The following is a 15,024-nucleotide window of genomic DNA, read 5'->3' as shown; positions in this document are numbered from 1 at the left end:
TTTAAACAGGTACATGCTCTCAAGTCTCTTCCTAGGTTACTGGTACCTTCTGTCAGTAGTCTTCCCTTCAAACTGACACAGAATCCAAAGTCTCAAGAGTCCCTTTTGCTCTTCAACACAGAGGAAAAGAGCTTATAAGCACTACAGCTTATTGGAGCTATTTATGTGATGGAGGCTTGTAAAAAAAAATAAAAAATTAAAGGTCAAGGCATCATTGTTTGTTAAGAGATGGTTCTGAAGCCTTCTGCTTCTTGAAAAATAAGACCACCTGAAGAAACTCATTTGGCGGGGGGAAAAAAAAAATCAAGAAAAGGTAATTTAGGGGGAGTATGGAGTGCCCTAAAAATTCAGGAAGAACTGCTCACTATACTATCTGCAGGTCTGTCCTCTGCCCCTCACCCCAAAATTTCTGTAACTCAGTAATCAACTGCAATCCTTCTTACAGGCAACATCTTCGGCAAATATGCCATGGGGTTTACAGGTGAACTGACAGCCCAAACTCATCTAAGGGGAGAGATTTTGCTGAATCACCTGAGTTAGGAGCCTGTTTTGTGAAAAAACAAACACCTTTGTCGAGCAAGGGATATAATTCATCTTTCACATCTACATTATAAAGGCCTCTGGAATGGCTGACATCCATCCAGAGCCAGAACAAATTCTGAGCAAGGCTCTCCCAGTTTCAAAGAGGTTTAATGAAATGCATAAACTGAAACCTAAATTCTTCTCACATAATTCTTTGTTTTCTTGAATCTCAGTACAATTAACTCACAAAACAAATGAGGACTCAGTTGCACTGATGGTTGATTAACTTCTGGTTTGTACATGAAGTACTGTTACAGAAATTCAACAAAAAACTACTTCTACATAGAAGAGGTCTCATATATCAAGAAAGAAATGCACATCAGACAGAAGGTCAAATTCTCATTGCTGTGCTTTCTGAGAACAGCAACTTTTGTTTTCAAGTACGTAATATCTCAAATACCTGCTTGATCCCAAGCATGCCTTTATTTTTTCAATATTTACCAGACCCTTTGCATATAGATGTCCTAAACCAATCAAATATTTAGGTTGTTGACTTTGCAGTGCTCCATCAAATTTGAAGCTACCAACATTCACTATCAAGACAAGGACAGGAAAGCATATAGTTATCTGTAGTACCCAACTAAGGCCCTGCTTATCTGGTCTAATTCAAATTCCTAAGTTTAAAATGCCTTAAGGATACTACCTTTTGTTCAGTGGAACATGGGGTCCCCCAAGACTCAATTCTCTTTTCAAGAGCATGAATACTCCCTAATCATTGTCATGTCACAGTTGGCTATAATAAATTATGGCATTTATTCTTCCCAATTAAATTATGGCATTTATTCTTCCCAAAGTATTTCTTTGCAGTCCAAACTCAGTGAATATGGACCTAATCCCACCCAACTTTGCTTTTGCTCTTCTCTCTTCACCACCTAATCCCATATTTTAAAACACTATCCAGACCCTGCACTGCCTAACAACCTTTCCAAAGGAGCAGCACTTCCCACAGCTTTCCATTTGATGCACACAGTGTTTCCATTCAGATCTGGACAGCACCCTCAGTCACTGAACAGAACAGACTGGAGAAAAACTGCTCCAGCCAGAGGCACAACCCCACCCACACAAAGAAAAAAACCTCAGCTCAACTACAGCTTCTGGCCCTACTCCTACTACTTCCTACTCCTTTGCCCTATCTATGCCCACTAACTCAAACTGAACAACAAGTTTCTCATAGGACTAATGCAAGGGAAACCCTTACTTGGAAGGAACAAAACAATCTAGAGCCTCACTCTGGAAAGAATTCTGAAATGCTTTGACTGGATTCTTTGCTATGCCACAGATTGCCCAGACAGGCATAGAGTCTCCCTCAGTATTCCAGAACATTCTGAACATAATTGTGCCATGTGCTCTTGAGCAGAGTGTTGGGACCAATGATCCATTCTGTGATACAATGGAACCTGCTGAAGCAAGTAACAGCATATGTAGAACAGGAAATTCATGGTGGAAAGGAAATACTGACATGTAGCAGGATTTGAACATCTTTAAACAGGCTCATCATGTACAATGAAAGTATAAAAGGCTGCTACAGTCCAAGTGAATATGCAAGTCCTGCTGACAGACACAATTTGCCCTGCCACACATTCAGAACACAGCAGCTGCTCCTTCACCACAGCACTGCTGACGAACGACTGATTAGTGTTGATTAAAAAAGTACAAAGCATGTCCTTGCTCCTACTCCCCAAGAAAATCCCCCAAACTAACTAAAGAACATACAATAATGACCATATGCCAAACTGCTTACAACCAGAAACAATGGACAAAACTATTCTTTCATCTGTAACTTTAAAATTCCTTAGTTTTTTTTTTCCACTATGCAACGTCCATTCCACCAGGAATCCTGATTCAGCAAGACACAGTACTTTAACTATGTAGAGAAATGGCTACTCCCCAGGGAAATAAAGAACTAAAATAAAGCTCCATCTGATGGAGATGAGTCTGCACTTTGTCTTAGCCATCAGAGGTTATGATTTCACACTACTTGGCCAGATGTGTCTGAGTGGGTTCCTGTCAATATGCAGAACTGTTAGAACTGAAGTGTTCTGCATGCTCCACATGATTCTTTTTTAACAAGTATTCTTAAATATTTTTAATTCTAGCTGCTTAAAGTAATAGTTACAATATTTTGAGTATTATCATACAGTATTGCTGTTGAAAGCCTTAAGGATAGTTATTCAGAACCATTTAAAAATATTTTCTAATAAAGTGAGTAAATACCGGTGATACTACAATTACAACTACAATTCCAGACATTAAAAATGAAATTGTCTTGATTTACAGTTGAGTTGTACACCCCAGTTACCACTATACTACACATTTAATGATGATCTTTATAGCAAACCATTACATAAATTAATTCAATGAATAATCTTTCACTGACACAACAGATCTTTCCACTGAAACAGCTAGGTTTAAACAATAAACATAACTCATGTGCATGACAAGTAAGAAATACAGTGTTACTAAATAGCTTTAAGCAGAGTTCAGAAGTTGGACTGTTCTCTGAAGCCAAAAATACTGCTTACTGAAAACATGCCACTACTTCTTCAAATTGCTGAATGGCTTTTTAACCCATTGATAATGTCAGTTCCTAGACCAACTCCTGAGTCTTCTTCCTTTTATCAGTTGAAGAACTACATGCAGCATTTTATTTGTATCACTGGCTGCTTTCTATATTCCAGGCACTTTTCACATAAGCTTACCGTATTACCAATTTCTTACACATATATGAAGGTTTTCATTAGGTGATCTTTGATATTAAAATGAAAATCTTTGCTCTTCATTGAAGATGTGCTAAATCAAATCCCTGGACAGACCAGGAGTGCTTGTCTGTGCTCCATTCAAACAGAACAAAAATGAGCTACTTAGCTCAGAAAGTTGATGGGTAAGTAATACAGACACTGCAAAATAATGAAGTTGATTCCATATTTAAAACAAAGATCAGTTGGTTCACAGACACCAGAGTTTAAGGAGTTCTTAGCTGCCACAATTCTGGGTATTTAAAGAAATTTCTAACATGCTTGATTGTCACTGCAAGTTGCTAATTTTTGTCCCACAGGAGCTGAACTGAACTAAGCATATGTGTGTGTCATCTTCAAGCCAAAGAATTTGATCATCGCTAATTTAAACTGGAGGAGGATAAAGCAGCAAATGAGTAATGACTTAAATTGAAATGACAGTTCCTTGATCATCAATAATCAGAGGAAAATAAGCTTAAGGGCAAAAACATACCCACAAAGAAATACAATTTCATATCCCACTTGAGTTATGAAATGAAGCTATTTAAGTTATTAAACAAGCAAAACTGGGGACTTTAACTTGAACAATTACATTCACCCTCCACATTACACCAATACCATTATGTTTTCATTCCTTTTTTTAATACAAGTTCTTGTATTCGAGTTTAAATGAGCTCTGAATTTTCAACAGAAATACTTCAGCAATTTGTTTAGTCATCTCCTCTCCTGCTTTAGAGTTGCTCTAATGAGTTTTGGCATAAACCCAGTGCTGTTACCTGCGGAGGTGGAGAAAGGCTGTGTAGCACTGTTTACGGAACTCCTGGTACTGCTCACTCTGGGTACCTCCCATGCCTTCCACCATCTCCTTGTTCAGCTTCATCGGGGGAGGAAGGGGCTTGGGGTCCCGGCCCAAAATATAACCAAAGTCAATGTGAAACAGTTTACCTGCAGAAGAAGGAAAGGCAAACACTGCACATAATGTGTTTGTGCCATTTTCTTGGTGCAAAACTTAGAAAAACAGAATCATTACGAAGATAGTAAGCAGTTCCCAGAAAGTCTGTAAGGTTTATAAGACTCTATTTTTCATCTTCAGCTGTTAACTGGAAATGGTGTCTTTAAAGAAGCAAAACTGATTTTTAATTTATTAAGAGTACCAACAAGATCAGTTTTCCAGTTTTTAAAATTTTTAAACATGTGGAATATATTCATGAAGACTGAACCAGTACTGAAACTGGTGAGCAGGTATTAAATGCACAGTTTACATAATAGGTACTACTAATTCTTTGCACCTTCTTTATAATTTGTTAGCAAATTTAAGTATTAATACTTTATGTGAGTTTTGCATTTGATTGCTGTGGCATCAAATATAACAAATTTAACACACAACTAATGTAACAAAGAGAAAGCAGGACTCGTAATCCTATGAACAACCTTTCAAAGCCACTGAACACCAGAGTTCAATGCTGTTTCAAACATATGTTGAGTTGTTCAGGTAGGGTAAAAACTTATCAATGGTTTTAAAATACGCTGAAGAAACATCACTACAACTTTGAATTTGAAACTGGATTTCAAATCCACCAAAAAGTTTGTCATACCCTACTAAATAGTCATGCCATACCAAAATTGCATTGTTTGATCACTACCTTTCCTTTCTCAGCTCAACTGACTTCATTTAGAACACTTCTCCCACATTAACTCAACAAAAACTTGCATATGCCTCCTCTCTTCAAATGCACAAGGGAATTGCCCTTCCTATCAAGAGCCTGCCATGCTGCTCACCATAATGCTCACAGATCAACCGGGGAGAATTCAGAGTGTTTTCTTCCAGTATTACTGAACTATGCATGAGATGTTATTGGTGGCAAAATGAACAATTGAACTTCCCTTGGTAAACTTCAGTTTACCAGTAACTTCAAAAAATCTAAAATACTTAGATTAACTGAGGAATAAATATTTTACAAATACAAACAATTATGTTAATACAAATAAAACAATTCATTATAATCTTGACTCAGTTAAATACTAAAAGGTCAAGTCTCTGAATGTGTTCTGCAAATGTACATTCAGTTTGGAATGTGTAATTTAAGCAATGACTTGAACCATACCACAGCTCCATTACAGAAAGATGGTGAGATTGCAGAAGCATGTAGATACAAGATAAAAGACCTTTTAAACAAGAAGGTTGAAAATTATTAACATGATTGTTATCTAGACAAACACAGCAGAGAAGATAGTCTTGTTTCAGAATTATGGAACTGAGAAGTATTACAGACGGGGTGTATTTGCTATGGGGCATTTTAACCCGCAGCACGTGTATTCATTTTAAGATTTCATAAGATTAGGTTCTCAGTGGTCCTGGAAAAAAAAAAATGAAGCAGTCGTATTTTTCAGTTAATCACCTGTCTTTGACTGTTTCTTTGAATAACATCGTAGTATCAATAGAAAAGGCTTTCTGAGATCTGTAAGGATTCTTCTTCAACCCAAGAAACAAATTCCATGACAGTCCAATTTCTAAGAGAGATTACAAGTATCCTGAACAAGAGGCAAAATATTTGCTGACTGATAAATGCCACTACCATTACAACTGGCGTAACTAATTTGCCATAAAAAAGCCTTCCTTCAAAAATTATTTCTGGGCTGGTACAGGAGATTCTTTTAGAGATCATTTTTGTACACCAAATTTTTGGAAGTAAACGCATACAGAACCCTTCCATCATTAAGTTAGAACACCTGTTTAATGAAGAAATTTTGGGGAACTGCTTTCAGTTCACTTATTCAAACCAGTCACCTTGCAGAGTCAAAAGAAAACGTTTTGAATAAAACAGTAACTCTTGCAGCAGTAAATATTTTTTTTTTTTTTCAGTTTGCTCTGGAGATAAGGAATAAAAGATGATAATTAATAATTTACGTAGGTAACAAAGACATCTAAAACATTCAAAAATATTTCAAAAATTGAGTGATAGACACTTAGAAAGTGAGATGAGGCCATTCTGCATTATTATAGGCTTCCTAGCTGGACTTCAAAATTCAGCTGGTTTTTAGGCTGACTTAAAATACATGTACAAGCACACATTTAAATAAATATTTTTAAAACCTGTCTATTAAATGCAGAATTGACCGATTTTAATTTGGCTTCTGCAAGATTAAACCAGCACACCATGTTACAGAACATGAACTAAAGGTTCTCCCTGGTGTCTGCACAAAGCTGCTACACCAGGAGCAGCCAGAGGGAGCACTAAAGGTCTAGAGATTTCTACAATAGAACATGACTCGTGTTACCCTCCAGGATTTAACAACTGAACAAAGGGAAGAACAAACCCACTTTGGACAAATTAAATTTGATATATATTTAATACTTAAAATAGGCCATGTTTATATTCTTTAAGTCAATAAACTCAATTATTTCAAATCTTTAATAGAAAAATAAAAAGTTTGTAAGTATCTCAAGATATCATCCCAAGTGTCATTTTGATCAGGATGTTACACTGAATATTCTACTTTCATTATATTAATGAATGTGACAATTTTCACTCAGCATAACTCCAATTGCAAGAATAAGGGAACGTCTGGAGGTCCAACCCCCTGGTTGAGCAGAGACACACAGAGCCACGTGTCCTAGCCAGAGCCATGCCCAGAGAGTTTCTGAGTATCCCCAGGGATGGTCTCTCCACAACCTGTTTCAGTCACTTCCCTGTAATAGTTCATACTCACATAATGACATTTATATACACCCTACCCTCACCTGTCCTCCCAGTAATCCAGCCTTCATGTGAACTTTGTGCAACACTACTTTCTCTAAAGGCTTTGAACTTCCATGTTTTAAAAACCAATTACATGTCCTTCCTTCAATATACTGTGTATGTCATAACACATACACTGCTATCTCTCATCTTGTTTTACCATGATCCAACTTCTTCTGATTTATTACGTCTTAATTAAAAGGGCTCTAATCTTTAGATATGCCCATAAATTACAGAAAAAACTGGACCTCTACTTTGGTTTACTAGTGTTCCCAAATGAGTGCTAAATCATAAAACTGGGGAGGGGGGCTTGCTTGTTTCAGTCATGATTTAAAGTAAAACCAAGAGTTACTTAAGACAACAGGTGAATCAGGTGAATCTCATTTGTAAAACCCAATGCACTAGAAATCACCCTGCCCTTCTCATTTATTTTACTGTAGAAAAGGCAAGACATAAGGCACTTACAAACTGAAGAAAGTTTCCAGGAGTCAGCAGCATACACATATAAAATGATTTAAATAAAAATCTAAAAGCTGATCCTGTTGCATACTTCTGAGTATTTTATTATTATTATTTTTATTCTTTTTTCTGTGAATTTTGACTACCTTTTTTGGCTCAACACTTGGTTTTCTAACATATGGACTAAAGAGGGCAGGCCACTGGAGACTTCAAGGATATGGCACAGAACATGGAAGTTACCCTGACTACCAGGCAGGGCATCAGAGATTTCAAAGTCCATCTGACTCCCTTTCAGCCTTGAGAGTGATCTTTGATTAAGTGAAGCACTGACCTGTAGAGAACAAAAACTGGTGCTTGCAATAGCCAGTAACACCTGACTTCAGCTGGAGAGGGTAGACTGTCCATCACTTTCACTGCTAATACCTAGATTTTAATACACGAGAAGTTCCTATACAGCAGCACAGAAATGGTTTCATTTTGCTAGGAAAAAAACACTGAAAACCAGACAGAACTATTAAAACCTTAAAAAAAAATACAGAGGACAGACCAAATTAGATGCAATTACTGAAATGAAGGAAGTCTGATGGCAATTGTCTCGCAACAGTAAAAAAGGAAATTATTTCAAAGTACTCTGTCCACATTATTGGAGAAGAACAAAAAAACCAACCAATCAAAACAGCCTGAAATTTCATTATTTCTTCTCAGCCCTCAAGCAACACTATTATTTTAACTTGGCCCATATAAAAAAATGTACAATTTAGTGATTATTTTAACTAAAATCCTATTTTAAATTTGAAGCACTAGGATGAAAACTCCTCTGATGAAAATGACTGTATGGATGGGGTTTTTTTCTGGCTTTCACAGCAAATTCTGATATTATTGCCAAAATTACTCTTTTGCTAATAGACCACTGCCACGATGAAAAAATTGGAATGCTTTATTTATTGTAATAATTTTCATCAGCAGCATCTTACAACTCTTCCAAGACTACACAGCAATGACAGTAATGAGAATTTTTAAGAACCCGTTCAGGACACAGGTTTTGAAGTCAGTATGCAGCAGCAGGTGGAGGTAAATTTTAACATTGTCACCCACGTAACTGATAAGAGCCCAGCTTGTCTTAAGCATTATAACTCACCTCCCTCCCCCAAGCTGTCCATTCTCAAAATACTTTCTATTCGGGTATATTGTAAGAATAAATTTGGTCTGATATTTAAAACTAGATGACAAATGCTGTTCAAGGTACTTAGAAGAGAAAGTGTTTTAGCATATCAAAAGCTAAAAAATTATGTTCTTTTTGCAGTAAGCACCACAGAAAATGGAATTCCAGAGAGAAATCTGAAGGACAAAAGTATGCATTAGTTTTTATTTATTTATAAAAATAAGGATGTCCCTCTATTAAGACCAGTAACATTTAAAAATATTTTTAAAATTGTATTTTACATACTACAGTATTTTGTAACATTCAGAATTGTATTTAAAAATGCACTTTTCTAAATACTGATACAGACTGAATGTTTGAAACCTGCAGGTGTTCCATTTCTACCATCTCAGACCTACTCTGTGATAATATTTTTTTGACTGAGAAACACAGGAAGTACAAACACATGGTGTCTTTTCATATATTAATCTGTTCAGGTCTTTGCTGTCTTTCCTGACAACCTTTTCTAACCAAGACTGAAGAATAGATGTGGTGTCAGTTGACCACAGTTCTTCCTCTAAGTATTAAGTAAGAAGACAGCCCAGTTCCTTCATCTTTTTACATGTGATGCCGAAAGCAAATGTGGTTTTCAACTTCTGAGCACCAAGTCTTTGACCTGCTCTTAGATATTAACAACCTAATTTTATCCGCATAGCAATTTTCCTTCCTGTTACAGAGCAATTTCAAGTGTATGGGTCAGGTCAAAGACACTGTACTTCAGGCACTCACACCGGGAACCTGCATTTTCATGCAGGTGACTGAAAGATAAGCTGGCCTTCACAAGGATGAGAGTAAGTTGATCAGACACATACATAAGCACTGCTATCAAGAAAGCCATTTGAATGTCTAGGATATCTTACAATATCTACACATAGCCTGCACCTTTGTGAAACCTCTGCAAGTCTATAAAGCAAGTTGAAATTACTAAGATACCTCTAGGGATAGGAGACTTCACTTGTCTATGAAAACTGAAATACCTTCTAACTCTCCTTATGACTCTAACGACTGCCTTGCAAATATGAAGACAACTGTAACTGGTATTTCATTAGTACCTAAAATTCTGACTCTACAATCAAATCAGAGAGTGTAAGAACTGCTGAACAAAGTATTCTCAGGGAAAGGAATGGTATAATTGCAATATACAAGCCTAGTGCATATTCCATGGAAGTTAACTGAACATGCTACACCTCATGTATCACAATCCAGCCTCACAACCACACAGATCTTCCTTCCAAGGCAACAAAAGGAATGCTAGCTGTTAAATCAGATGGCAGCTTCAATATATAAATCAGTCTGTAATCCTAAAACGAGGTACTGATGTTGCCTAAACCCAGGCATACATCTGAAAACCGGAGTCTGATTATCTACAAACCGCAGTAATATCTACTACAGATTTAGAAACAAGCTGTTAAAAACACAGAGCAATTGAAAATGCATTTTGTCTCCAGGAGAAGCAAAAAGTTCAAAGTTTTCAGAGAAAATAAATATCCCTGTCATGCAGTACTGAGTATATAATGTGACTTTTGGGTTATCAGCCAAGATACGTTTATGAAACTGATGCAAATCTTTTTGTAATTTTAAACATTACCGACAGATAAGAATGTTTTGATTGAAGGTTCCCCTCATCTCTGTCCAAAAACACACTCTACAGCTGTCCTTCAACTATAATGATACAGCACTGAAAAAACTGAAAATCCAGACGTCTTATTGAAGACTACTCCTACAAAAAAGCGACTCTATTTCTGGAAATAGAGGCTTGAAAGACAACAGAAATTATTTCATTAGATAACTGACATCTCATGCAAAAAACCACACCTCTACTGTGTAGAACACTATGTTTTTATAGACTTCTGTATCTAGTGCTTAATATTTAAATTATCTATTATAGATCTATTATAAGCATAGACATCTGTATGTGAAGAGATGATGCACGAATTCTATTGGAAGGAGTCTAACAGATATGGGTGGCTACTTTTATTGAAATGAAAGGCTGAGCCAAAAAAAAAAAAAAACGATAACGATACATAAAATATATGTGTACTACAACTGGTACCCAGCATTCTTTACCTGACTGAAAACCTTCAATTCATTAAATAACATTAAGAAAGGATGCATATAGAGTCATATGATTTTGAAGGAGCTGATTGGAGAATGCATTGTTTAAGGGAAGAATGAAATGAGCTTTTTCCAACTTAAGGCTAAGGGATTCTCAGTAGCAAGAAACAAGCCTTGGTAGCAATGCTTTGTTGTACTTGGAAAAGTGGAACATAAGGATTTCTCTTGATAGCTCACAAAAGCTCTCAGTTTGTGGCAGACCACGGGTTTTCAGACCTACAATGTATGATGGATGTGCACTGCCCTCTGCTGTACTCCCCAGATTCTTCCAGTTAAACCACTGTGTAGTACTTCTTAACACAGACAGGTAAGGTGCTTTACCCTAGACCAAAACACTGAACCATTACATTTTTCAGCATGCAAGCAGAGACTGCTATGGAAAGATTTATACCCACCAGCACAGATAAATGAGACCTCTCAAGACAGATCTTTAAATGAATGTTTGTATATTTTCAAATAGATAAGGTAAAATACATTTGCTTTAGCTGTTCCTCCATGGGCTCAGAGGAAGACCTCTCACCCTAATCAAGGCCAACTCTTAATTTTCTTCTCTTTCATACAGACTGTAATGGTTAAAAGGAGTATATGCTTCATATTTACCTGTAACTAACAAGCCTTCCACATGGATGGGTCTCTTTTTCCAAATAACATTTTTAATTCAAAGTTTCTTATTCAGTAAACATTTCACTTCATAATGAACACTTAACCATAACTCTTAATTTTCCACCACCATATAATGAAGGTATTCAAGCAATCAGAACTACTAGGGAAGCTGTAGTTAAAAGTAAGCAAGCAAGTAAAAATAAGCCAAGAAATTCAAATAGATGTTCCTCTCTAAGAAATGTTATTTGTCAAAACTTTGTGAAGCTCATGCAGGTACACATGAACTTATTTTCAGTGACAACAACTGAAATTCCCTCTATCCCAAAGCAGCCATTGTAACAGTTCAAGTAGCTTTATTTTCAAATCTTTCATTTCCTCTAGTTAAGAAATCATCTTATTATACACTGGAGAAAATATTACCTTAAACGAGACAATATAACTTACATTGTAAAATATAATGTGGTCTGCAATACTCAGTGGGTTATATTTACAAAGAAAATGCAACAAAAAAGTACCAACATATTAGAAATTAAACAACTGTTGCTATAAAATTATACTGCCAAAAAGAATTACCTGTTTTTGTTAGCAACAGATTATCCAGATGTCTATCTCCAACTCCAAGGATGTAAGTAATCACACAATAACCAGCTGTAACAAGCAAATTGTAAACATCAGCATGAGTACCGTTCCTGGAGAGCAGAAAGTTCCACACAATTAACAACAGTATATTACATTATCTTAGCTCTAGTTCACTAGCAATAAATACAGCACAGAGAACTTGGGGCAGGAGTGGTGCTGTTGAAGTATAATCTAAGATTATCAGGACTGTGAAGAACATCTGAAGTACTAAAACTCTGGAACTTATTCACTACAGTCCATATTTTAATTTCTCACTATATAATTACATTCCTAACACTAAAATACTAAATTAGCTCAATATTGGGATAAAGGTACTTCAAAAGAAGCTGAAATATTTTAGTAAAGTGAATGCATACATTTTGAACTGAAGCTATTTTAAGGCCACAGTAAACAAATATTAGGCGTTGATATGAGCCTGGATATCCATATCAGCAGCATTCACAAGACCATCACTGATCAAGAGCAAACTGTTTTAATCATTGCTTTCACCCACTAACCAGAAGAGTTTGAAGCATCAAACAAGTTGAAGCAAGACTGCACCATCAAAAAGAGAAGGGTAAAGGATACTGTGTAGTAGTCACACCTGAATATGCTTCTATTTTCTTTTAGAAACAAAGGGATTTTTTAGTATTATGAGCAGCAAATGTAGTATTTTAATATGGTCATCAGTTTACTGAAAAGTTTACCACTTTTTCTTTTCATACAAATGTAACCACAGCCCCCAAAATGCCTAATGTTTTCAAAACCAATTAGAATTTTGGCACAGATTATTTATCATTATATAAATGCTTTACATGTCCCTGCATTATAAAGACCCCAACTCCCACAACTCACAATACAGAAAGGGCAGAGATAAGATTATTGCTGGAAAGCAAGAAGTATTTAACTCATACTCTTCTTTAAGAACAACCAAGAGCGGACTTGTGTGCGACATGCCAGACTTAAAGTGATTCTTTTCACTGCATTTCACAGCAAGTACATGCACAGTGCCCTGTTTGCAGCCACCTAAACTGAAATATCTTAATACCCCATCCACCACCCCCTTCAGACTTCACCTAAGAAGTTACCAGCTGTTAGACTGTAAAACTCACCACAGCTCTTAACATACGTGTCCATCACCTCTGCGCTGATTCCATGAGGGCCAGTCTCACTAGGGGCATGTTTTCTGAAGAAGTTCTGGGAGAGAATACCATGAAGATATTTAGTTATTCCACATGATACGAAACTGGGTCGTTAGGAAAAAAATAGAATTTAAATCAAGATCACACATGGCCATTATTACAATCTGTTAAACTAACAACTACCTCCAAAACAGCCTGTAAGATGAAATTGAGTATTGCTTTACTTATATTCTATCTCAATCAACACAATCTTAACACAGAAACTGAAAAGCAGTTTCCTTTATTAAATTCAGAAAATTAACAATGCACTCAAAAGTTAGTAATCAGTAACTGTGAGTGACAATACTCCTAAAGCAAACTGTTTAGGTCATATCAACAAAAATTAGAACAGGATTAACAGTCCTGCTTTATAACTACATTTGAGGGGGCATGCTCTTACACAGTTTATCATCCTTACATGCCTCCCTTCCTCAATCAAACCAACTGCTGCTTTTGAGTATAAAAAGAAAATAAGCCTAAGTCATCAAATGGAAAATTAGAATTTCCTGTGAAATGTGGACAGGATCAAACAATCCTCCCATCAGTGAGAAGAAAACTCTTAATCTTCTTGAGTAAGAGAAAAATGCAGTTATATCCAAGCCTAATACTTCCAGTAAGAACAATCTAAGGAAGCACTACAAGAGGAGTCCTCTGGATGGCATGAAGCTACTAAAATCATTATGAAAAACTAAGACCCTTAAGTGAATTAACTTCTAGAACATGAACTGCAATTCTAAGGTTATTGATAGAAGGCAAGTAACACTGAAACACCAAAACACCTTTTCTTTCCTGCAGATCTGCATTTCACCAGGCAGCACTGGTTTATGGCTTTAAATCTTTTCAGTAGTTAGTGTAATAGTTATTTTAAGTGATTATCTTTACTAGAACAGCTGTGAAGTCCAAAATAAACATTTACAAGAGTAAACCAACCTTCCACAACACCTAAAAGCATTCAATTACTTTTCATTTCCTAGGCCTATGATGCCCAGTTATTTTATCATGCCTCAGCACAGAAAAAACCTCACTCTTTTGGTGCACTGTCTCTTTAGTTTATTAATAATTCTTCACCGGAATAATTTCTCTTTATGTCTGCATAAAAACTGAAATAGGGCACCTATTTCCAGTCATAATATGATATTGTAAGTAATTGAAAACCATTTCACAGGCATTTCTAAACATATTGTTTTATAAAAACATGTAATGGACTAAAATTATGAATACTATACCTTCAAGATAACAAAGGATTGTCAAGAAAGCACTTTATAATCTATAAAGTTGTTGACTGTGCAGATGTACCTTATCACAACCTCTATGGAAGAGAAAGCTAAAAAAACCCAAACTTTAATAACTTGATGTTTGTCACTGATTAGTGACAAGCATTTTTTATATGTGGTAAGTATTTGGTAAACTTACTTGTCAAGCAAATGATAATGAAAAATTATAAACAACTTAAGTCTTTGTATTTTTAACATACATAAGAGCTGAGACCTAGATTGACTGGACTCACAGGTCATGAGCTACAAAAAAATGCCAACTTCAGTATCACAAAGAAAAGCTACCATAACAAATCAAATCCAAATAAATATGCTCTATTTTCATTAAAAAGCCTGTTAGCTACTCTCCTCATATACCAATTTGGTATGGTTTTATCCAGCTATATTTATTTCAACCATCTGATCTCTGTTACCTAGCTTGTGTGCTGTGCTTGAAACCAGTGTGAGTTTTGTGTGCCACTATTCAGTTGTGTGACCCAGTCAAATCCATGAGAATTAAGAAAATCTGCTTACAAA

At 36.0% G+C, this 15,024-nt stretch overlaps 1 protein-coding gene across 3 annotated transcripts in view; it reads right to left on the bottom strand.

The window, feature by feature from the left end:
* Positions 1–15,024, bottom strand: part of PIK3C3 (phosphatidylinositol 3-kinase catalytic subunit type 3) — a 65,562-nt gene that overhangs the window by 18,433 nt on the left and 32,105 nt on the right. For all 3 annotated transcript variants that reach the window (XM_062513098.1, XM_062513099.1, XM_062513100.1), the window contains 3 exons: positions 13,166–13,250; positions 12,009–12,083; positions 4,094–4,262 (listed from right to left, as the gene is read on the bottom strand). In XM_062513098.1, coding sequence (XP_062369082.1) covers positions 4,094–4,262; positions 12,009–12,083; positions 13,166–13,250 — 329 coding nt within the window. The remainder of the gene's footprint in view (positions 1–4,093; positions 4,263–12,008; positions 12,084–13,165; positions 13,251–15,024) is intronic.

The sequence above is a fragment of the Cinclus cinclus genome, chromosome Z (assembly GCF_963662255.1).
Source record: "Cinclus cinclus chromosome Z, bCinCin1.1, whole genome shotgun sequence".
Classification (NCBI taxonomy): domain Eukaryota; kingdom Metazoa; phylum Chordata; class Aves; order Passeriformes; family Cinclidae; genus Cinclus; species Cinclus cinclus.
The sequence above is the reverse complement of the archived record's forward strand: the minus strand, read 5'-3'. Positions and strand labels throughout refer to the sequence as shown.